Here is a 24,177-nt window from a genome sequence, read left to right on the forward strand (position 1 = left end):
TATCCCACCCTTTCTTCCAGTTGTTTGTCTTCAGAAGAGATAGAGAGGAGGCATTTCCAGTGCCAGACAAAATGGGAGTAAAGAAATGTGTCTCTATCAGAGTGTTTGTGTCTTTAGAAGGCCAGGTTTGCCCAGACTCTTTGTCTCACGCTGTGTCTCTCTTGCAACTAGGACGTCAATGCAGGCGAGGGGAGCGAGTTCACTGACAGTGGGATCGAAGGGGCAGCCACCGACACCGATCTCCTTTCTAGACGCTCCAATGCTACCAACTCCAGTTACTCCCCAACAGCCAGTCGGGCCTTCATCGGCAGCGACAGTGGGAGCAGCTCGACAGGCGATGGGCTTCGCCAGGGTGTGTACGAGAACTTCCGCCGGGAGCTGGAAATGAGCACCACCAACAGCGAGAATCTGGAGGAGGCCGGCTCTGCCTTGAGCGACGAGCAGAGCAGCGGCACCCTCAGCTCCCCGGGGCAGTCTGACATCCTCCTGACAGCTGCCCAGGGCACGGTACGGAAAGCCGGAGCTCTGGCAGTGAAAAACTTCCTCGTGCACAAAAAGAACAAGAAAGTGGAGTCGGCCACACGCAGGAAATGGAAGCACTACTGGGTTTCCCTGAAAGGTACAGAGTGAGTGTGTGAGGGTTTGTCCAGATGAGCGTCAGTGGTTGTCCTGTGGGTTGTGTATTGCTGCAGATGAAGAAACAAATAGCCTAGACTTAACAAAAGCTGCTGTGAACTTCAGTATCATTAACATCAAGTATGAGGAAGTGATGCTGATGTTTTTCAGAGGAAGGAGTTAATTTCATGGTTGTTTTTGTGTTCACATTATGGCACAAGTATAGTCCAAGACACATGAGTGTGCTGCACTGAAGTGGGGTTCATATGGTGCTTCAAGTCCTGCAGGCACCTCCTGGAGTGTCTTCTCTGAACATTGAGTGTTTTGCTTTACAAAGCATGGCTTGCTGACAAACTAAATGCCTGTGTACAGCTGCAGACACGTGACTGTGTGAGTTAGCTAGTGATGATGCCGGCATGGATTCAAACAGGGGCTTTGTTTTTTTGTGCTTTCCTCTTGTAACTCACGTGCTTGGTGCTGTTAACAGAGCAGCAAAACTCAGGAGCTGGCCTCCTAAAGTGACCCCTAATTAATCTTCATGCAGTTGCATGTGCAGCAGAAGTGGGAAGCAATGCTTGCAGGGTTTTGGGACTGGTATCACTCTCCTCTGCCACGACTGGCCTTGGTTGTGAGCCAGAGGAGGCACAGCCATGTCTCCTGCTGTAGGTGAGATTACTGAAAAACTCTGTCCAGTTAAAGTCCTGTTTTTCCTGCAGAGCACTTTTTAATTTTTTTTTTTTTTGGCAGCATGACATTAAAGCCAACAGAAAAGTTAGATGCCAGCTCTTCTTTGGGGTGATTGGGGAGACTGAGGAGATGAAAGAGGGGAGAGGGAGGGCTGAGGGGCAGGGGGGAGCCCTAATCTCCTGGGAGGGGGTCCCTGTGGCAGGAAGGTCTTGCTGTGAGGAGGAGACAAACAAAGGGCCATCTGGGAGGAAAAAGGAGAAGGATGAGCGAAAAGGCAATGTTATTTTAAAGTGCTTTGACTCAAGTGGAGTGTTTTCTCCTTAGATTGCTGTGCCTCAATAATGTTAGTGTTTAAACGAGACTTTGAAGTTAACAGCTGCTATTGTTTGGCTGCAAATAGTTTTCTGAGAGGCTGGGTAACAGGGCATCCCTTTGCACTGAGAGGGCTATTATCAATGGCAGAGAAACAATGTGCCACCTTTAGTTTAAAACAACTGTAGATAATGTTGGAAGGTAGGGGAGAAAGAGACCGTTTTTTTTAAGTCTCTGCAATTGCAGACTTGCTATATACCCTTTTTTTCCCCCAGAGAAAAGATCATTTTTTAAGATTATTTTGTAAAACCAAGCAAGTTGTTTGCTGTCCCAGATAAAATCCATTTTTTATTTTGGTCACATTGCTGTAAGCCAGAGCTGAAAAGTTATAGTGGAATAAGGATTTTGTTTATACTTTTTGGGATTTTTTTTTGTTGGTTTTTTAGAGTTCTTTTTTTGTACATCAGTCCTTAAGTGAGCAGAGCTCATTCCAGTCCATTTTTCTTCCAGTTACTCATCTACATCCAGTAATTAAATCACTTGCAGGGATTGTAGCAGCTAGCAGGAGGCTGAGGCAGGGCCATAGAGATGTGCCTAGGGGGCCTGTCTGCTCAGGGGGCCAGCAAGTGGGGCTAGTTGTGCAGTTGTGAGGCACTGCCAGGGGAGACACACTCTCATCTCACATCTGCATCCTCGTTTTGAGGTGGTGTGGCTCTGGAAGACCCCCACTTTAGGGCTTATAATGATGTTTCTTGTCTGGGACTGTATTTTACTACCAGTGACTTTCTCAGTTCGCTTCTGCAGCCATTTTAGCAATCTTAGGGTGAAAAAACATGGCTCCCTGGAGCATGGCTCAAAGTACCATACAGCTTATAGTGTGCCCAAAACCACCACCTTGTCGGGCTGAAAACTGGGCCATTGATGGTGCTTCCCGCTGTGGGGCTGAAAACCTGAACAGGCCTTTGCAAATCCTCTGTCATCCCTCATCATACCAGTTTTATAGTCCTGAGTATTAAAGATGAGTAGTTGCAGGGCAGGTGTTATGTTTAAATGTGTTGCTTGCTAATACATTATCCTCTCTTTTAGGATGCACGTTGTTTTTCTATGAGACTGATGGCAGATCTGGCATTGACCACAACAGCATCCCAAAGCACGCTGTCTGGGTGGAAAACAGCATAGTGCAAGCAGTGCCTGAACACCCCAAGAAAGACTTTGTGTTCTGTCTCAGCAACTCCCTTGGGGATGCTTTCCTCTTTCAGGTTGGTCTTTTTCGAGGGTTTTACAAAGTCGTTCTCTCTTTCTGTCTCTGACCATGGAGGAAATCCTAACTCTGTTTGAAATCAATGGAAAAATCCTGCTGACTCCAGTAGGCGTGGGATTTTCTTCTGGCAGCACTAGGGGAAGAACAGGATATATTCAGTAAAAGCTACTCAAGAGACCCACCACCACACGTGAATCACTGTCAGATTTGCTATTTTTATTGACTGACCAGACCCTCTTTGTGTATATGCCTGGAACAAAGAAAGAATTAAGAAATATTTTTACATCCCTGTAAAAACTGGGAATTTTGCATGGTTTGACAGTGTGCTTATGACACACAGACCAAACAAGTTGCCATATAGTAAATACAGTAGCGCATTAAGTCTGCTGTCTCATAAGGAACATGTATTGAAGATGGCACCTTGCGGAAAGGCTCAAGGGGTTTACAAGACCAAAAGGAGTCTGAAGTGCAAGGGGGCATTTGGACCTCCAGATACTCTCTCAATGGTACTGCAGAATCCAGTTACCCCTTGCTCATACAGACCTTAGTCAACATCTCAGTGTTGCCCAAGAGGAGACTGGAAGTGCATGTTTAGGGTTTTTAATCAGAAAATAGAAGTGTCCTGAATTTCTCAGAAGTGTTTGAATATTAATTAATGTGTTTCACTGATAAAGATTTCTGTATTTTGGTAACTGCTGCTTCCCAAAGTGATTTTTAGGTTGGCATTCAATTCCACTTTCTTGTTGCAAATTGTTATTAATCAAGGTGTGACACTCTTTTATTTGTAATTGCCAGCCTGTGATGAGTAGTGCCATTTCTTCCTCTTGCTTCAGTTTTCTTCACTGGAGGGATCCTTTATTTCTTTCCGTTTCTAGTGACTATATATTTGGAGTTTTTTGCCTTCTTAAATCAGAAGCTACTCTGTGGTAGGATGTGCCTCCATTTTATCACTCTCCTGTACTCCAGAGGAAATCTTTAAAATTACACTGTCTGGTAGGTCCTTGAAGCTGCCCCAAACAAGATTAGATTCTCAAAAATAGTGCAAAATAAAAAAGCTTTACTGACTCAAAGGAAGCAGTGCTGGCTTACATCTTGAAGAGACTGAGTATCTGTTTGCAGATGAAAAAAAAAATACCATTTTTTGTGGACTAGCTTCTCTACCACTTCAGTCTGATTTTTCCTCAGCTCACAGTGTAACGCTGCCCCTTTCTACTGCTGCCTTTCCTGGGAAGGGTACGTATATTTTGTCACCTACAGGGCTTCATCCAGGAGGTAAATGTGGTGCTTATGGTCTCAGCATGTGCTTGAAAGGTTGTGGAGCACCACCTCCTCTTGATATACTGGTATGAGCTGTAAAATCGTTTATGTGCAGTTTTCTAAGGAAAAACCTTCATTCTTGTAAAATTAATGCTGGTGGATGCTAAGTACTGAAAAGGTCACATTCAGTACATATCTTTTATAGCAACAAAGGGCCTTATTCATTAAAAGTCCTGTGTCATTATGCCATAGGTAGCTTTTCATGTAACTTTGTGGGGAAGAGCAAAAATGAGCCTTTTCAAATGAAACCAAATAATTTCTGTTGCCTTGCAGATTTTTTTCCTTGCTGAGTCCCTTCTGCCATAGAACCCATGCATCGCTAGTGAAGCAGAAGAGGAAGAAGGGATGGGTTTGGGGGAGAAGGGAAGGAGACCAACTGCAGTGGTGGAAGTAATGTGCTGTAGGATTTGCTTGGCTGCTCTCAGGGCAGCTGATGCACGTGTGTGGCTGTTGGGCGGCGTTACTTAACTGCTCAGGTCACACGCGTCCGTCCACACATAACACAGTACTGTAGTAGCAGTTTTGATGAGAAGAAACCACAGACCTGCAGAAGGCTATTTCTGTCCTGTGCTTAGAGAAAAAAAGTAGGGTTGCTTTGTAATGTGTACAGATATTGGACATCTTGTAACAAGCCTTCCCACTGCATTGCACCTAGAGACATCACATACCTCCTACACAATGATTCCTTGCTCAGTCAGTTCTTGTCGTGCCTACACAAATCCATTACTTGAAGATGTCACATGCATTCTCCAGGAGCTCGGAGCAACTTGTGACACCATATACTTATGTATCAGATGTTTGCAAGTTGTTTGTGTGGTTCTTTCTGTTGAGAAGTGCAGTGATTCCCCTTGCCTACTCATCTATCAGAAGAGTCTTCAGTGTCTAAAATCCATTCCAGTTTCTTTTTTCCCCACTGAAAAGAAAACTGAACCTAATGGTATATATGTAAGATTTAAAATTTGAATAAGATAAAAGCATGACCTCCTACTGTTAATGCATTTGCTAGAAGTAAACAGAACTTACCATCTCTTAAGTCCAGGGCTACACTCTTCTCTACTGGGGGCTAGTTTTTACCACCTGACTTCAGGCAAAGTGTTCATCATTCTACAGATAATTTCTCTCTTTTCAGCAGAAGTTCTTAAGCAAAGGGGACTCAACACATCTTCAACAGTGGTGATAGGACATTGTGAGACCCTGTTTATGAATGAAAGCTTGACCTGGGCAAGGGTCTTGACCAATTCAAGTGATATACTTTGTACAGTGCCAACTGAAGACAAGAAAATTTGGAATAAGAGATTGGTCTTGCCAGTGTAGGCTCTATCTTGTGCTTAGGGCTTCTGAGCTAAGTAACACGATGTTATTCTGGGATATGTGTGTTTCACCCACTTCAGTGTGACAAAAGTTTTGGGAGCATCAGCCTAAGTCCAGCTGGTGCAGGACACATGATTTCCGGAGGCGGGCTTCTGTGAGACTCTCTCCTTGGCTTCAGTAAGCCACGTCCTTTGCCATTAGTTGTGACTGTCAGGAGGACAGTGAGGATGACCTCCTTCATCTATGCTAGCAACTGGAGAAGCCATACTGTGCTGCCTATTAATAGATCAGGTATCATCAGGAAGTTTAATTAGAACAAAGTGGTTTGACACCTTGTTACTTTTTCAGCAGTGAGCCAAATACTGGTGTGATTAGTGCTAAAGGCTGACATGCAGAGAAGAGAAAGTCTACTGCAATCCAGAGTTGGCTGTAACTTTTTTTTTTTATAACCTACTGTAAAAAGAAATCAAGTTTAGTACGAGCCTAAGAAGATTTATTTTTTTTATTTGGAAGTGTGGAAAAGGAACGCTTGGAAAGATTCTTTCTGTGTCAAAAGCCTTCAATCATAATAGTGCACTTCCAGAAAAATGTACTGGTATCCCATGCCCCAGTCCAGTATCTAATGGACTCACAGAATGGTTTGGGTTGGAAAGGGACCTTAAAGATGACCTAGTTCCAACACCCCTTGGATGGGCAGGGACACTTTCCACTAGACCAAATTGCTCAAAGCCCCATCCAACCTGGCCTGGGGAGGGGAAGTGTTCACTTGTCCTGTGCTGTCACATACATGCTTGGGAAGGGACAGCACCAGAGCCATAAAAATTATGATAAGCCTGCCTTTAATGGTAACAGGGTTGTCTTCAGAGTGCTTTGGGATCTTCAGAAGTGGAAAGCTTGTTTGTCTATGCTTCATAATAAAGTTATAGATATCAAGATCATGTTTTATACCATTGATTTGTTACTAACTGTTGCATACTAAAGAAGCTATCCATAGTGGGAAAAGCACAGAGGCTGCTACATTCCCTGCCTTAAGGAACTGGGACGTTTAAAAAACATCATTAAATGTTGAGCTACAAATTATAGCAGCACTGCACGGAACGTGGAAGGTAATTCCTGAGACCTTGCTGGGAAACACTGTACAGCTGCAAATCACAGATATAGATGTAATTCTAAGTATTGAATGCCTAGTGCTGAGTTAAAAATGGCCTGCTTAAGAATTATGGGGTTTTTATTACTTCCCTCGTAAGTGGATTTAAGGCTTTGAATCTTAAGATCAAAGGGAAAGGGAACTCCTTGGAATTGCATTTGTTAATCTCCAATCAATTTTAAAGAGAATCCTGACTTCTTTCTTCCCTCTTTCCCTCTCTTCAGACCTCTAGCCAGACCGAACTGGAGAACTGGATCACAGCAATCCATTCAGCCTGTGCAACCGCAGTGGCAAGGCAACATCACAAAGAGGACACCGTCAAGCTTCTGAAGACAGAGATAAAAAAGCTGGAGCAGAAGATTGATATGGATGAGAAGATGAAGAAAATGGGTGAAATGCAGCTGTCCTCAGTAACTGACTCCAAGAAGAAGAAGACCATACTGGATCAAGTAATCTCGCTTGATTATATAAAATAAGCCCCTAGCAAATATTTAAGACCTTCTTTGGAGTAGTGGTACCTCAGTCTGCTCCCACTGTATATGCACTGGCAGAGCTCCCCAGAGCAGACAGGATCATCCCTGGTTTCTGCTTTTAACAAGGGCCTGCCTTGACCTGATGGCCTCAGCCCTGGCTGCCCCTTGGGACCGCTTCTTCATACTTCAAGCAGACAATATAGTTGCGTTTCAGAAGCAGAGAGCCTAGAGCAGATGTCTCTCCAGCTGCTGCAGTGACACCTTATTTTAGGAAACTAACATATGGCTCCTGCTTCACTAGTTTGTAGCTCTTTTAGCATGGCTGCCCAACGTATCTGTAATGCAAACCATAAGGAGTGGCCAGGGCCCTAATGCGCTAAGCTAAAGAGATTTCATACCCCCTGGAAGCCTGTGAGAAGAGGGGTGAGAGGGGTGAGATGCTCGCCTCTGTTGAAAAGGCTTCACTCAAAGGCTGTCAGTCACAGTAAGAGGGAAGAGCAGTCTCTCTTTATGTAACTCAGTTTTTCTAAACGCTTTGAAACTGTTTCCTATCAGCAATTTGAATTATTTAAATAAGTCCTTACATAGGCTGATTATAGTGCTCTTCTGCTGATAAGATTAATTATCCCCAGTGTACTACACTTTTTCAAGTATGGCGAGCTTCGTTGATGCTTACAGCAATGCTGCTGCTGCCGCTGCTGATTTGGGGTGCTCCGTATGTGGAATTTGGTGGGGTTTGGTCTTCTTGTTTCTCAGATGCCTTTGATGCATGAAAGAAGGCTCTTAAGGGACTGCTCAGAAGAGAATCCTGGAACACAAAGAAAATAGAAAATGAAAATTTAATCCTATTAATTAGCATTGTATCAAAGGAACAGTTGTCCCAGGAGAAGACTTCTGCCATGAATGTAAAAAAAGTTGTTTTCCATCTGATGAAAAGTTTTTATTATTTGTGTCCTTTTTCGGATTGGAGGGATAGGGGAAAGTGGGAAATAAGGGGAATTAATATTTCTTAAGTGTGATTGCTATTGGTGAAAAAGGTGTGTAACTGGGAACAGCAGAATTTTTTCAAGATGTTTATCACCCTGTTCTTTCTCCTCTCCCCTTCTTTTCTCATGTTTCTTGCTCCTCAATCTTTGCTGTACACAGATCTTTGTTTGGGAACAAAACCTTGAACAGTTCCAGATGGACCTGTTTCGATACCGCTGCTACTTGGCTAGTCTCCAAGGAGGGGAGCTCCCAAACCCTAAAAGACTGCTTGCTTTTGCCAGCCGTCCAACGAAAGTTGCGATGGGCCGTCTTGGAATCTTTTCAGTCTCCTCATTTCATGCACTGGTAAGTTTGAACAGAGGCTAGGGGTCACCTTTGCCAAGCTGCAAATCACTTCACACATCCGGTGCAAAGGTCACATCAACAAATAGCAGTCAGTACCTGGGGGGTGAGGTCTTGCTTTCATATTATTATTCTGGAAAGGGGTCTGTGTCCTGGATATAGACTAAAAAGCAGATGCTTACAAGCCATGTGAAAGTGGAAGAACCATGCTTCTCCTAAACATATGATTTTGAATTTCCAGATTTGTGCTGTAAGCATGCTTTCTATAAACAGATTTTCCTGTTACAAGAACAGGCAAATCTCTAATGTCTGTGGACATGAACTTAATCCAATGTCCTGTGAAGTCAACAAGAGTCTTTTTGAGGCCCTCAGCACGTGTCGGCATAGACCTTCTCAGGCATGGCTTGCTTTCTACCATATGGATGAAGCTATTGACCAATTAGTCTTAATATCTAATCTCCAGTGTCTCCAGACACATGATGTACTATAAGGGAGGTGAAATGATCTTCTCTGCTACTTATGGTGTGGCAAATAACATTTCAAATGATTGTTTAAACAATGTTACAACCCAGCTCTTAAAAATACAAGGAAATGTATTGCAAAGTGGTGGTTTTTAAATGAATTTAACTCAAGTTCCTGTAGTTTCGGCTTGGAGTCCTAGAGTTTCACAGAAATAGCTGAGCTCCACTGCTGTCTTGTAGATGTCAGCTGTACTCTTCCATAGAAAAGCTGTAATTCAATCAGGGTATTTTATTCTTTTATATATGAAAAGATTAGCGTCATCATCCTGATAATTGCTGGTGGATTTATATTTTTTTTAAGTGTCGGGCTATAATTTGCATTTATGCTTATTTTTTTGCATCTAGTAAAGCACTGAGTGTTAGTCTGAAAAACAGTCTGCCTCTTCATGCTGGTGTCTCTTGAGAGCCAAGTGAAAAAAAATGTTTTGAATATGTTGTGTTGGAAAAGACACGTGCTTTCTTCTACTTTAAGCAGAATCTCGTGTCCTCTTTTGCCCTCAATAGTATGGAGATGGTGCAGTGAGTCTCGAACTCGAGCTGGGTGCTACATAGTGATAGCATAGCATCCTGAAGGTGTTCCTTGCTACATTAGTCAGAGGATGTGCTAAGTCTCCCAAGTGTCTCTGCACAAACATCCTATGTAGAAAAACAGAATCATAGAATGGCAGGAGTTGGAAGGGGCCTTTAGAGATCATCCAGTCTAACCCCCTGCTAAAGCAGGTTCACTTCAATCAGGTTGCACAGGTATGCGTCCAGGTGGGTTTGAAAACCTCCAGAGAAGGAGACTCCACACCCTCCCTGGGCAGCCTGTGCCAGGGCTCCCTCACTCTCACAGGAAAGAAGCTTTTCCTTGTGTTTAAGTGCAACTTTTTGTGTTCCAGCTTTTGACCATTACCCCTAGTCCTGTCACTGGACATTACAGAAAAAAATGCCACTCTGTCCTCCTGACATCCACCCTTTAGATACTTACAAGTTTTAATGAGGTCCCCCCTTAGTCTTCTCTTTTCTAGGCTAAACTGGCCCAGGTCCTGCAGCCTGAGATACAGCTAAAAAACGTCTCATGGTCCAGGCTGTGGAAATGGCGACACTTGCAGTACTATTTCAGTTCTCCTTTTCCTTAATTTCTTAACCTTTCCCAAGGAGAATCACCATGATTCATACCATGATGGTTCCCCGGGTACACAAGCCAGCTTTTCTGTTCATCCTGTCATTCTAAGAGTTTTTGTATCTGCTACACCCAAACAACCGGTTCCTCAGCTCTGTAGCTTGGGGCATCACTCAGAGGTCGGGCTGTTCCCACTGGGGTTGCCAAACGACAGTCACATTTTGCTGGTTTCGGCTGTGGGAACCCAGCACAAAGGTGTTGCAGGAAGCATAAAGCCAAGTTGGTGGGGTGAGCCTGTCTGCCCTGCCCGTCTGTCAAGCTGTGCCTTGCGCTCCCATCGAGAGCTGCCATCTCCTGCCACTCCTTCTCACAGGAGAGGAGGCCCCTCTCCCCAGGACCCCTCTGCCTGTGAAATCTGCTTAAACTTTGGCCTAAACACTTCACCCTTGACTAATGTCACACTAATTTCTACCAGAGCTGCTTCATTTGGGAAATGATCCCCAAATATTTCGTCTCTGTAAAGGCAAAATATCTTTAACCTTCAAAGGTGTTGCCACAGGCCGTTTTTCAAGTACCCAAGCACTTGAAACTGCTCTAATCAAAAGGATCATTTCAGCTCACCTTTTTCTTCCAGTGTTTTGCACACTCTTTCAAGTTTTACTCACTCTTTCCAATGTTGCTGTCTTTAAGGACACAGCAGGTTTGAAATACCTTGCCCTATTTGCAAGCCTTTATCTGTCCTTGCAGCAGTTGTGAGCCAGTTCCAGGATGCCCAGAGTGCTTCCACTGGAAAGACCATAAAGCTTTTGGGAAGAAAGAGATAAATTTGGAAATCTCATGTTTTGTGTGTCCAGTTTCCAAGCCTTGGATACGATAAAAACAAACAAACAAACCCCAAAACCCAAACAGTTCACTCTTGCTGTGGCTTTGCTCTATGATTAGACTGCTAAGAAGTAACTCTGACTATATGCCAAAACATGGGAGTGTGGTGCTGTCCATTTTAATTTTTGATGTTTGACATTGGAAGAAGTGAGTTAAATTGCAGTGAGAAGTAAATAGCCTGTCAGCATCACCGTTGTCCCTGTTGTGAGTACATGTTGTTGCCATAGTATTCACCTTTTGTTTCAAACCAGATTCCACTGCTTGTTAGATTATGTAAGACTTGGTGCAGTTGGATGCTGCGACCTTTGATTTTAAAACCATGTGGCATTGACAGGTGGCAGCTCGCACTGGGGAGTCTGGAGTGAGGAGAAGGACACAGGCCATGTCCAGATCTGCCAGTAAACGGAGAAGCAGGTTTTCTTCTCTTTGGGGACTGGATACTACCTCGAAGAAAAAGCAAGGGAGGCCAAGCATTAATCAGGTAAGTGTGTGGAAGTTTGTGATATTGTTATTTTCAAGGCTGATTTGTTTAGCGTGCAGAATGCAGCTCTTGCAAAGACTTACATCAAGCACTTACACATCCAACCTTTTCCTTGCCTGTTTAGTCTTTCATGGCGTATAGTCATCTTGTCCCACATCCACTTCAAATATCAGTGACTGTAATTACAGATAATTATACAGCAGCTCCTATCAAACAAGTTTTGGAGTTTGCACCTTCTTTAGGTAAATTGGTTGCATTTCTGCTGTTCTTGCATTCCTTCTGCTTCTGCTTTTGGTGTTTGGAGTTTTTCCCTAAACTCAGGAGTAACAAAGCACCAGTGTAAAACAGAACACAACTTTGGAAGGAGAAAAAAAAAAGTGTAGACTTGTTTGTTTTTTAAATTAAAATTACGAGTTTGTAGAACACTTTAATTATAACTAAGTTTGGGGGAAACTTCTTAAAGTAACAAAAACTGCATTTAGTAGGCACTGTCCCTGTTTTGCATCAGATTTTTAAAAAGGCAAAAGCTGAAACGTTTCTACCCAGACACTGCAAAGATCTTACACTAGAAACATGTTTCAGTGTGGTAGGAAGGTGCTTCCCTGTTATTCTTTTCAAACTCCCCTAATTATAGCTTTCAATTTTTAAGAGCCATACCTCATCTAATTGCAGGAAATGTAGGCTTTGCTTTTCTTTCTCTCCTTTCACTTTTTGAGGGGAGAAAGGCTTGGGACACTTTTTGTTCTGCACCCTGTGATTTCTTCTTCCTTCTGTTAAAGCAGTAGTGGGTGTTTGTTTTGTTTACCTGAGGATGAATGCTGCAAAATTATTTAGCTTGTTTTTAGTGAGCCATTAAAAGTTCACCTAACATTTAGCAGCTGAATGAAAGCTCAGGGGTTTTGCTGGGAAGCAGCAGATGCCTCCGTGAGCGCATTCCCAATTCTTCGCGCTAGTGCTGTGGCTTCTCCATTGCTCTGTACTTACTTTACCTAAATCAAGCACAATCCCTTGTCCCGAGCTAGGATTCTCTCTGTGCTGTGTCTTTAGATCTGTTTGGTTGGGCTTGTTCCTCCTGAATTCACCCTTTTTTTTCTTCCTGTGGGGATAAATGCATTCTTCATGCTTCTTTCTCCCACACCCACCCCTGCCCCCCTCACTCCTCAGTAAGCACAGGCGTGAAAAGGGATTTTGTTCTAGGTTAAAGAAAAAATCATACCGGAGAGAGTCAAAGAAAAAAGTAACATTTTGATAAAGAAACAGAATGTCTAAATGTAGTGCCTGAGCACATTTCCCCTGCTTGTGTGTAGCAGTATGCAAAGTATTGCCAAGTTGAAGCAGTAAACTGGAAAACCCTAAAGAATAGTGACCTTCTCCCATCCTGTATGGTCCCTGCTTTGTTTGAGGAATAGAATAGTTAACAGCCAAACCCAGCAACTTGATCATAAAGTTGTGCTCATGTGGAGCTATAAACCTGAACTTTTTGGTTTTAATTATAAGCTTCTGCTGCAGTAATAACCCTGGGTTGCCTGTCTGATGAAGTCCTGTGCTGATTTGGCGTGGATCCTGTAAATATTCACATTCTGTCATTCCTTCTGCACAGAATCCTGTTGATTTTGGCTCTTGTTCTCATGCTGGGTTACCAGCTCTTATTTCATTAGCAAAGGGCTACACTGACTTGTGGTACTTGAATGTTTGGAAAGTAGTTTTTGGAAGCTGGCTTATTACAAAAAAAAGCCAGAAGTGGAACCCTTCTGATTTCTCAGCCTGAGCAGAGATGGAGAAGCATCCATTTCCATCACTTTGCAGGTGTGGAAAGTGAGCACAAAGGGAGATAACAATTTGTCCATCTCCACCAAGTAACTTAGTGACAGGCCACTAAGCAGAAGCAGCCTCTGCTCTTTCATCGTGGTACCCCATCAGTAGCTTGTCCTTCATCCCTCTCCGCTTTTAACAAGCTGATCTTTTCCTGTGTGTTGGGGTGAAAGTTTTTATTTTTCAATTTGATTTCCATACTGGATGTTAGATAGACTGTTCTCCCCTTAGTATGTGCTGCAGACAGCAGGAAAATGCATTCATGTTTTAAAGAAGAATCTCGCTGTTGTTCCTCAGGTGTTTGGTGAAGGAGTTGATTCAGTAAAGAAATCTCTTGAAGGAATCTTTGACGATACGGTCCCAGATGGCAAGGTAAAACACCAGCTCTCCATCTGCTTCCTTCCCCTCCATTTTGCAGCATTGATTCTGGGACAAGAGAGGGGACATGGAGTTCCTGAGGACCCTCTGTGCGCTACAGAGCTTGGTAGTTGCTCTGGAAGGGTTTGAACAGGTTGCCCACAGTCAAAAGGGCCTAAGCACAGCTGGAGGTGCCAGACCCAAAGGGTTGTTAGCACTGTGTGCCAGGGAAGTGCCTGCCCACACAAGGACCTGGAGATGCTGGTTCTGGAAAATAACTCCTTGTGGCAGCCATATGGGGTTTTCATAATTTAGGGTTGGCACAATTATGAAGCACAGTTCTTTCTCTCTTTTTTTCTCACGTGCTTCTGTGAGCTTCTGCATTTGCAGCCACAATTACATCTGCTTTCTCTTTCCCCAGAGAAAGTCAGCTATAAAACAGTTTTAAGACAGTGCTAAGAGGCACATTCTTCATGTAGGGAATATGGGTTTAGCTGAATGAGCCTACTTACAGCAAACAGGGATTCAGCAGCTCCATTACTTCCTCGGGAGTTATTGCTCAGAGTGCAACTTGGAGGTATAAAAGACAGTAAATTCAAAACAAATGCTAAGTTGCTATTTTGCCATTTCTAGGTATAAGAACTAGTGTCTACAGTAGTTTTGTTGCCCTTGGATTGGATTATCCAGAAACACAATGCATTTCAGCTTGAATTTTACATTTTTTTATGTCACTATTATTTTTTGTTACATTCCTAGCATTTCCAGTAGCCATAAGGTGAAATCCCAGGAAAAGCACATTACACCAGTGTAGCTGTGTGGGTGGCATGGGAAGGCACACTTTATACTGCACAACTAAAACTGCAGAGTTTCCTGTCCAGACAAGCCTTCAATCTAAGCTTATGAATAAAATGCCTTGTCTACAAGAAGGCTTTTTGATACAGCGTATAATGTTCCTTACGCTCATTACTGATGAAAGAGGGAGATGATATTTGGCTGGGGGAGTCACAATGGATTTTGTCTGTTTAGAGGGAAAAAGAAGTGGCACTGAGCAGTGTCCATCAGCACAATCCCGACTGTGATATTTGGGTTCATGAGTATTTCACGCCATCTTGGTTCTGCCTGCCGAACAACCAGCCTGCTCTGACAGTCATCCGTCCTGGGGACACCACGAGAGACGTGCTGGAAGTGATTTGCAAGGTAAAGGCTGCGAGCGTGCCCTGGATCGGAGTGAGGTGTTGACAATGCTGAACCCTTTCAAGTTGAACCTCAGGGTGACTTTCTCAGATGCTGGTGCTCAGACTGCACTGTGTTGGGGGATCAGTTGTATCTTAGAGGAAAACCATGAATTATACTGAAATTTTCACGCTAGCACCACACAAGAAAATTCCTACAGATGGAGCTAAACTTGGCATGGGTGTAGGGAGAGGAAGGAAGACTAGTTTTTGCCCTTTCCACTCTGACCACTGTGCATGAGCCCCTGAAGTGCCTTTACACCCTGCCTCTGCCTCTACTGCCACCTCTCACGTACTTGCCTACCCATTCCCTCTCCACTGAGGACTAAGCTGTGTGTAGGGCCTTTCTGCTCTACCCGTAAGCCCCTGAATGTCCTGGCCCCCAGGCCACTTCCTTTCGTTGGATGCCCTGTGCATGCACTACTCTGCCATGCACTGCATAGCCTGACCACTCCAGTTCCTTCACTTCTGCCAAGCCCTCCCAAGGCCCATTCTTTCCTCTGCCAGGCAAGCAGGGTGATCTCACCCTTTCCCAGGTGCCAGGTTGTCTTGTTTCCAGGTGCTATTCCTCCTTCCTTCCCCCTGCCACTTCATCCCCTCCGGCTGGCATGAGGGAGGAAGGCACATAGAAAACAGGAGCTTACTCCTACCAGTAGGAGAAGGTGCTTGTGTTTACTGTCTGCTTTGTGGAGTCAGACTCACCTCATGTAGGTGGTAGGAGGGAAGGGAGAGGAAAACTTTTATCTGCATTTGGTGGAGGTGGAAGAAAAGCCACCTGGATTTCTTTGCAGTATGAAGTATCAGAGACATTTGGCCGTTAAAAAGAGTTACATCTCAGCAGAGAAATTGAAAGCTTTGACAAATTAAATAGAGGCTTTCAGTTCTGGCAGGCACATAATGTATGTTTTCTGCTCACGGACTGACTGCAAACTAGACCCAACTCGTGCCACGTGCTGTTCTCAAAAGTGAGTCCTCTTTTGTACAACAACAGCAAAAGAAAAGAAAACATGTATTATTATTAAGAGCTTAACTTTGGGGACTTTTAGAACATGTTGCATGTGCTTCCAAAGAGAGAGAAGGTGAGAGAAAGGCATTTGTTTGCAATAATTATACAGTGTGCTTGTCTCTCTGCCAGGTGCACTAGTAAAGAGTGCTGCGGCTTCTGAAAGCTCTTCATTGTACTCAGGAAAAGATGACATTTTTGGAGAGAGACATAATAGGCAAGCTGGATGACACATTATTAGTAATGATTTATTTTTAAGGTTCATATTTTCCTTTGGATAAGACTGATTAACTGAGTGGGCCAAATCCTTAGCTGGAGTAAATTGATGTAGCTCCACTGGTTTCAGTAGGTGCTTGCTGTGAATCTGGTCTCTCACTGTGTGTTTGATTGTGGTGGGTGGTAGTGCATAAGGAGAATGGGAGGTGGGCGAATGTTTGTTTTTTGAAGAGCTATTATCTGTTTCTTTCCTTTCTGTAAGTGTTTTCAGTCTGGAAAACGTTGATGGATGTCTTCTTTTCTGTAGCATTTAATAACCAATCTCTTTCTTCTGTCTCTTGCATTCAGCTCATTTTTTTCCCCTTTAATATCTGATCCACATCATTTCACATCAGTTTGCCATCTGCCATCTGAGAGCCAGTCAAGTTCTGGTATAGTAAACATTTCAAGATCTACATTTCATATAAACCTCCTCATGTTTGTAGATGTGGTTAAATCTATCTGTGCTGTTAAACCAAGCTTGATTATTCTGTTGGAGAAGATTAAGTGCATTCAAGTCATTGCAGAAAATATGTTCTTATACTAACATTGCTGCTTGTTATTATACAGTGAGTTAGGTTTTGGAGATTGCTTTGTGACACTTTTATGATTCAAGATTGGTGGGAGGAGAGTTTAAAGCATATTTTAAAGTGGTTTCTTGAAGATTTCTTCTAAGATTTAACTAATAAAATCACTTGGAAGGCAGGAAAAGTCAGGTATATGCCTTAAATTGTTTCCTGTGATCAGTGTGAAAGTATGTATACGTATTACTAACATTTGCATAATGGTGTGTCTTGAAATTGAGTAGAAACACACACACTGGATTTGTGGATTTAGGCAGAGTCAGTATGGAGAGAATAACATTAAAAATCAAGCATAGAAGACTATGTGGCATTTTGTCTTTTGGCTGAACAGGATAAAAAATCAAGGAGCAAAAAAAGTTCTATTTTCTCACGATTTATATTACTCAAATAGACCTGTGTGAGGGTCATGAAGCATTAGGTCTCTGGGTCTGTGCCTAAAGTCTCTGAAAAGTTACTTAAGCGTGATGGTCTGTGTGCTTACTTCGGTTTTGAACTGGTGTTTTCCTACTGAAGAAGCTTAGCCCACGCAAGAATGAAGCTGGAGTAATATGCTGGGATACTCTCATTTCAGTACTGAGGAAGGTCCCCCTCAACAAGCCAAAAGAATATGCCTGTCCCTTGCTGTAACTAGAAGGGATGAATAGTTGAGGTTGTGTGCCGACTCGACCTGTTACACCATGAGAAGCCTGTTGAATCGGATCGCATCCCAGGCTGTAAATTCTTCTTCAAGAGCACGTTGGTTAAGCTGTTGCTGGTTAAGCTGTCAGGTTGTGCTTTAAATTGGGTTAGCTGCTTAATTTAGTCCAGACATAGCCAGAGTTATTAGGAGAGAAATAAATAAACCAAGAAGCTTATTTGGACAGCTAAAAAGTATTTTGGGTGGTCTCGAAAGGATATTAAAATCACTAAAGCTGCTCTGTTTCTGTTCCCACCTTCCTGCATATGGATGCAGCCAGATCAGCAACAAAAAAGTGGGTTAATGGTATGGCTTTTAGGGCAGACTGGCTATGACTGCTTATGCTGTGGCTCGTGTGCTGCACCATCACAGCTTTAATGGTGATGAGTCTCATTGCCTGACTTGAATGGGATTGCAATGTAGTGGATGAATGGCATCCACCCCTGCTGATGGTGTTTCTTGGCTCAAAACATATGTGAATTTTATTCAGTGATCTCTTTAGAAGCTACTGTGCTCTGGCATAGTTCAGGGCTTCGGTGCAGCATTGGTCACTATGCAGATGCAAATGGGTCATTCAGATGGCTCTGAACTGGGCCTGGTGGGATGCCCCCAGCCCTGTGGGGAGCCCTGGATGGCTGAGCGTAGGCTGCTTGCCCCACAAGTGCAGCTAAGACAGCTCCTGGCCAGTGCCCAATAGCTGAAGGCCCTAGACTGGATAAATTCAGTCCGCTCACAACAGACTGTGATTTCTCTTGGCCTGGGGCAGGCTGGAAAGCATCCCTTTTGGTCTCCTCTGCAAGGGGAGAATGTTTGGAGCCACAGACACAAATACCTGGCTGCAGATGGGGAAGTTCTCTCCCAGCTCTGGGCTTTAGTTGATGACTTGTAGCTTGTCAGCATAGGTCTGGCTGACATACATGGGCTGATGCTGCATGGAATGCAGCACGTGTTAGAGAGCTTTGGCACAGGAGATAACACCGTGGTGGCAGGAGGAGGCTGCCAAATTGCCAAGCTTCTTTTTCTGCTGGTGTGGTTTTTCCACACAGAATTTTTTTCCCCGCTGCTTTTGTTGTAAATGGCTTAAGAATTTAATGGACTTTCAGAAAGATTTATCACAGACTTCTCTCTCCAGACGTGGGATATGTTATCTGTGGGTTTGTACCTCCTCTGTATGTTTTTGTTTAATTGGTGTACAAAGCACTCTTCAGTTTGCGTCTAGGGATAGTGAACTAATCTGACCATAAACTAATGTAGGACTCCTCTGTATCATTTCTGAACCATTAGAGCCAATTCTGCTTCCCTTTAATTTCTGGAGTGTTAGTGTATATGTGTGTGTGTGTGTGTATGAGAGAGAACTGGTTAAAATGGTCAGTAAACAAAGAACAAAGCACTCAAAGTGCTTATTAAAAATGACGAAAGGGGAGAGGGCAAGGATCTCCTACATTCAGCTGGTTTTATTTTGGCTCTTGATAGCTTTCAAATTCTTTAATTAAATAACTACGTATTTGTCTGAGTTATGGAGGTTTTTGCATTTCAGATACTCGATTTCATATGAGGATAATTTGATCTTTGAACTGGACATATTTGAGTGTAGAGCTACGTGAAGTGCAGCAACAGAACTGTCTTTTGGTCCTTTATTTTTTTTTTCATTCTTACTGATATATCTTTTCTTATTTGTTGGCTAATCTAGACTTTCAAAAACATTCACTGTTCTCTGAGTATTTGCTGAAGGGTTTGCTAGGTCAGTGTGTGATCTTTTCCACAGGTCACTCGGTGTACATTACTCATCATCTATGCTGTGTGATCAGTCAGCTGAGTCCCGGTGTATCATTGTCTTGGCTTGAACTGGATAAGCAAAGATGTACAAAACATAATAAATAGACAGTAATGACGTGCTTGCATGAATTTTCAGATGAGACATTGTTTTTAGTACAGCTTAGGAAACTTTGGTAATTTGCTGTTATGATGAGGGCAATGTATAAAAGCATATAATAATGCGATTTCAAAAGTGACAATAAGGACAATGTACCTTCTGTGTTTGTGAATCACTTTGGGATTTTTCATTAGCTTTAGTAACAATTTATGAACTTTGAAAATAACTTCTGAATGACATCCTTTGTGTTTATCGTAATTCTAATGTGTTTTCATTACACACTGCATTAACCTCTGCTTAAATCAAGCTTATTAATCATGCTGAGAAAAGGTCGTTAACATCTCCCAGACCAAATGCCATATCTTTAGCTAATTATAACTAATTCATTAAAACAGTGTGACCTGTTTCCAGTGGGATGTAATCCAGTATGCGACTCTTGGCTTCTTTTAGCCTTGTAAAGCCAGTACTCTGAGGTGGTTTGGATTTAGAGGACATTCAGGGCTTTTTTTTTAATATTAATCTTGCTTGAAATTTACTGCATCAAACTTACCCCACTAAATTATAAGGATGCTAAAAAACTCCAAACAAACAGAAAAAAGAAAATCATGTTAAATTTATATCTGTTAGTAGAACATGTATTTTCCTCCGTGCAATTTTAAATGCCCTTTGTATACATAGGTATGCTCTGAGTCTTCTGCTGTTATAGTTTTTGCTTATTTCTGCAATAGCATGGAAGGGAGCAGAAGTGCCAGATAAGCAGAGCCAAAGAGGTTGCTTGGAGTACTAGCACTGCCCTTGACATTCTGGTCACTGGTTAAATGAACAATTATTTCTGAGGAAGAGTAGGAGGTTCAGGTTCTTGTTCAAGTTAGGAGATCACAGGCCTCATGTGAAAGATGGTGCTGGGGCATTTTTCGTGCTATGAGTGTCAGGCCGTTCTCTAAGTGTAGAAGATATGAGCCATTGTTTTGATTGCTTTTTTTCTAAAGCCTCTTCTCCATTTCTTGCAGACACACCAGCTGGATCACTCTGCTCACTACCTGCGTCTTAAGTTCCTGATTGAAAACCAGATCCAATTTTATGTACCAAAGCCAGAAGAGGATATCTATGAACTGGTAATGCTATCTACTGAGCAAAATTAAATGACACTTGGTAGGACACTATTAATTAGTGTTTATCTGACATTTGTAATATGCAGAGTTATGCTTTTTAACTTGCAATTATAGTGCTTTGCAGACCATAGCAAATTGGCCTACAGTAATGTAATCTCCCCAAACATTTCATCTTGAGGAGAGTAGGTGTTTAGCTTATGTTTGTACATCCATGCATCTGTCTGGAAGAGAGAAAGGAGGAACAGCCGCAGGTAATGTGTGAAAACCACTATAACTTATGTTAAAGGTAAACTTCTGTCAAGAGTGCCTTTTCTTGTTGTTCATATTATCTATGGTGGTTTTAAAGACATAGTATTAAGGCCTGAGTATTGTTCTGATCCCTTTGTCTGAGTTTTAAAGAGGAGGGAAATTCTCAAGCAGTTGGGCTTTTTTGTTCATTGTTTTGTTGTTCTGGGGTTTCTTTCAGTAAATGAAAAGGTAAATGTTGAGGTTAAAAAGCTGAGAAAATATACTTTCCTAATTGCTTCAGTTGGCTGTTTTCATACGATTCATCTCAAAAGCAGACTTCAAAGGAATTTTGAAATGAGAGATTAAAAAAAGAGCAAACAGAATTAATGTCATGCTTTAACTCTGTGTTACTACACATGCATGCTGTAAGCTTTTAAAAGTTCTCTTCATTGGTGGTTGTTTTATTTGTAAGAAGTAAAACTTGGCCAGTTATGGATGCTTTTCTTCATTATTAACACTGTCAACAAAATAAAAAAGGATGAGAAGGTGCTAGTGGAGTACTAAGACTGGAAAGTGAAATATAGCTGGGAAAAATTAAAACTCGGAGTAGACAGATTTTAGCTTTCCATTGCATGGAAGGACTGTAGTGACTTATGTTGAGAAGATATAGGACTGACATAGTCATTGGTCATTGTTTACCCTGAAAAAATGAAATTAAACCAAAACTCTGCAGTCGATGGGACTGTGTACATGCTGAAAGTGTTTCAGGGTTTTAGCTAATGTAGTAACATTAAAACAACACACATTTTATATTTGTTTTTCTGTGTGTGCTTATTTCTTGAGAAAATGTCAGTTATTTAAGTTTTTAATTAAATTATTCCAGTGCAATATGGTAGAACTAACACTTCTATTTATATAGTCTCCTGAGTAACTGTTTATAGTATCATCTAATGTTGATGTCACCTTGCTAGAGCTGTCTTCCATCTTCTAAAATGCTTTTCCAGACACATATTGCTGCAGAAAAGTTATTTCTTATAATGTCACTCCTTTTTCTTTCAGAATATATCACATTTAAGTAAAAAATTGAGATTAAATACCTATATTCCATTCCTCTTCAAAACACTAATGGTAACACTTTGTGTACTGAAGTCTTTCAAAAATTCACAAGCTCAGTTTATTATGTGTTAAAAATGTTTCTGATGGCTCCGAATGTGTTTAATATTAGGTGCTGTACCAGGCAGTTATACTTTTAAGCACCTTTTATTGTAGACTAAGTGTTGGAGTGTTTTGACTGAAGCTTGACATGCCAGACTTTTTACTTTGGGTAGGATAGCACTTGTAGGTGGAAGCAGGAGACCGGAGACTTCCCTGAAAATCTTGCAGGTAGGATGAGTCTGAGATGAAGTCATTGGGGCTGCTGGAAAAGGCAGCCTTGGGAAAGGGTGCTGGGACAAGACCAAAAGTGGTAGAAGGAAAAAGGGAAAGCCAAAAGTCTTCAGGGAAAAAAAAAAAAAATCCCAAGAAAAAACCCACCACCACCACCACCACTACTACTACTACTACTACTAACTATCCCAAAGCTTCTATGAGAAGCACTGTGAGAGACTGTCACTTCTCCAAGGTCAATGCAGCTGCTGTCAGGAGGAAATTTTGTCCCTGAGTACTTCCTGGCAACCGCTCTGGGATGCTCCCACTATTGCTGTCAAATCTCTCCATGCAGAGCCCCGGGCCTCATGTGTCTGTGGTGGCCATGAGGCCAGCAGCTTCATGGTGTGAGCCACCATAGTCAGGTTCACAGGGCTCAAAAATGCAAGCAGCACCTCAGGGCTGCTCTTGAACTGGCTTTCTTCTTTGGGAAGCTCAGTTGCAGTCTGTGCATCCCAGTTATTTGTCTTCCATTCAATAGAGGTTCTTGCTTGAGAGGCAGCGAGTGGCTCTTGTATCCCTGCGAGGGCTTGTCAGCCATCCTTCTTGGTTCTGGTCCTGCACGCTCAGTTTATATGACTGCAGGGATCAGAGACAAGTTTAATTCTGAATATACTGCTATTTTCACTCCTTATTTTCTGTCTCCTCTTTTTAAAACCCTTGCTGAAATACAGCTGAGATTTTTGTAAATGTCATTTGACTGTTTTTCAAGGTCTGAACAATACATTACCGTATTTGAAAGCTGCATTTTAAAATATTGTTACTGATGCAAGCAGAAGATAAAATTGTATTTGTATTAATAAAAACCCTTTACTAATAAGTTACTAATATTTTTTTAAGGAATGGTTTAAATATTTCAGTCCAAACACTGATGTCAGTTTCCAAAATTTGATTACTTTGAATTGCTTTTTTACACTCTCCTATCCAGAACATAAACAAAGATAATGTTTACCTGTGGGCTCTCATTCACCTGTGAGCGTGATTTTTTCCAAAGACATCAGGATGGTTTGTTACTGAATTGCTAGCCTGTGCTATGGAAAAAATAGCTTCCAACCTGTGCTGAGATAGAGCTTTCCAATGTGTCAAGGCTGTCTTACAAGGATTAAGCCAGCACTGGCTCCCAAGGGTGCCAGCTCAGAGGCTCTAAATATCTTACTTTGTCTGGAAAAGTGGGATTTCCTTGCCTCAGGTCAGATGACAAGGCCCAGTACAAGTTCATTTGTTAAGAGCTGGGAGCAGGTACAATAGTGAGCCACACAAGACAGGAGAATGTTAGTGACTTCAGAGCACAAAATATGGTTGAAGGGTGTAGCCCTGCTGAGGGGTTGCTTGGCTCCTGAAGGGCAGAGTGAATTACACCTGGGTGGGTAGACTTCTGGGTTATTACCTAGGTGTGAATTTGTGCCAGTCTCCCAGGAAGGGTGTTAATGATCATTTGAGAGACTTGTGAACTTTTCTTGGTACAAATAAACATAAACATGTTAAAGGTAAAATTTCATGTTAAGAGCCACCTGTCAAATCTGGTAGTCCTCTAACAATAATGAAATGTATTTAAGAAACTCTTTACAATTTTAATACTATTGAACATTTGAATTCCTGCAATGTCTTAATCAAAATACTGTAAAAATGTCAGATGCTGACTGCCCATAAAATACAATAAGAATAGAAGCTCTGTTTCTTGTGAACTCAAAATGATCTTGACCAAGTGAAATAAAGACATCCTTGCTTTTATGATGGTGGTAAAACATTGCTTCCTCCTTTTTAACTATGTTCTAACAATAAGGCTTAGTGATACTACTAATACATCTCATGAATGTGGAGAATGACTGTTTGATAATGACCACAGTCCATTCTTCCACCTCCAATTAAAAGTAAAAATCTGTTGAAAAATTTACAGTTGATATGTCTTCCCACAGTAACATTTTTTAACATTTTTTTTTCTATTCAGCTGTACAAAGAAATAGAAATATGTCAGAAAATTACACAGCACATTCAAATAGAGAAGTCTGATGCATCCTCTGATATTTATGGTGAGTTTCTCCTTGATACGTTTTTATTTTTCTACCAAGTTAGTTCTAGCATGAGCAGGTTCTTGCTTGCTATTCATTGATATACCTGAAAGGCTTGTTGAACACAGTAAAAATAGCACATCTGACTCCTCTGCTATCCACAGCAAGCT

At 42.1% G+C, this 24,177-nt stretch overlaps 1 protein-coding gene across 13 annotated transcripts in view; it reads left to right on the forward strand.

Annotated features, from left to right (window-relative positions):
- The window catches only part of TIAM1 (TIAM Rac1 associated GEF 1), a 201,480-nt gene that overhangs the window by 134,366 nt on the left and 42,937 nt on the right, over positions 1 to 24,177 (forward strand). For all 13 annotated transcript variants that reach the window (XM_062002044.1, XM_062002004.1, XM_062002035.1 and 10 more), the window contains 9 exons: positions 172 to 619; positions 2,701 to 2,873; positions 6,875 to 7,099; positions 8,270 to 8,455; positions 11,295 to 11,441; positions 13,551 to 13,625; positions 14,637 to 14,807; positions 20,244 to 20,348; positions 23,947 to 24,028. In XM_062002044.1, coding sequence (XP_061858028.1) covers positions 172 to 619; positions 2,701 to 2,873; positions 6,875 to 7,099; positions 8,270 to 8,455; positions 11,295 to 11,441; positions 13,551 to 13,625; positions 14,637 to 14,807; positions 20,244 to 20,348; positions 23,947 to 24,028 — 1,612 coding nt within the window. The remainder of the gene's footprint in view (positions 1 to 171; positions 620 to 2,700; positions 2,874 to 6,874; positions 7,100 to 8,269; positions 8,456 to 11,294; positions 11,442 to 13,550; positions 13,626 to 14,636; positions 14,808 to 20,243; positions 20,349 to 23,946; positions 24,029 to 24,177) is intronic.

Source organism: Colius striatus, chromosome 1, assembly GCF_028858725.1.
Source record: "Colius striatus isolate bColStr4 chromosome 1, bColStr4.1.hap1, whole genome shotgun sequence".
In the NCBI taxonomy this organism is placed as follows: domain Eukaryota; kingdom Metazoa; phylum Chordata; class Aves; order Coliiformes; family Coliidae; genus Colius; species Colius striatus.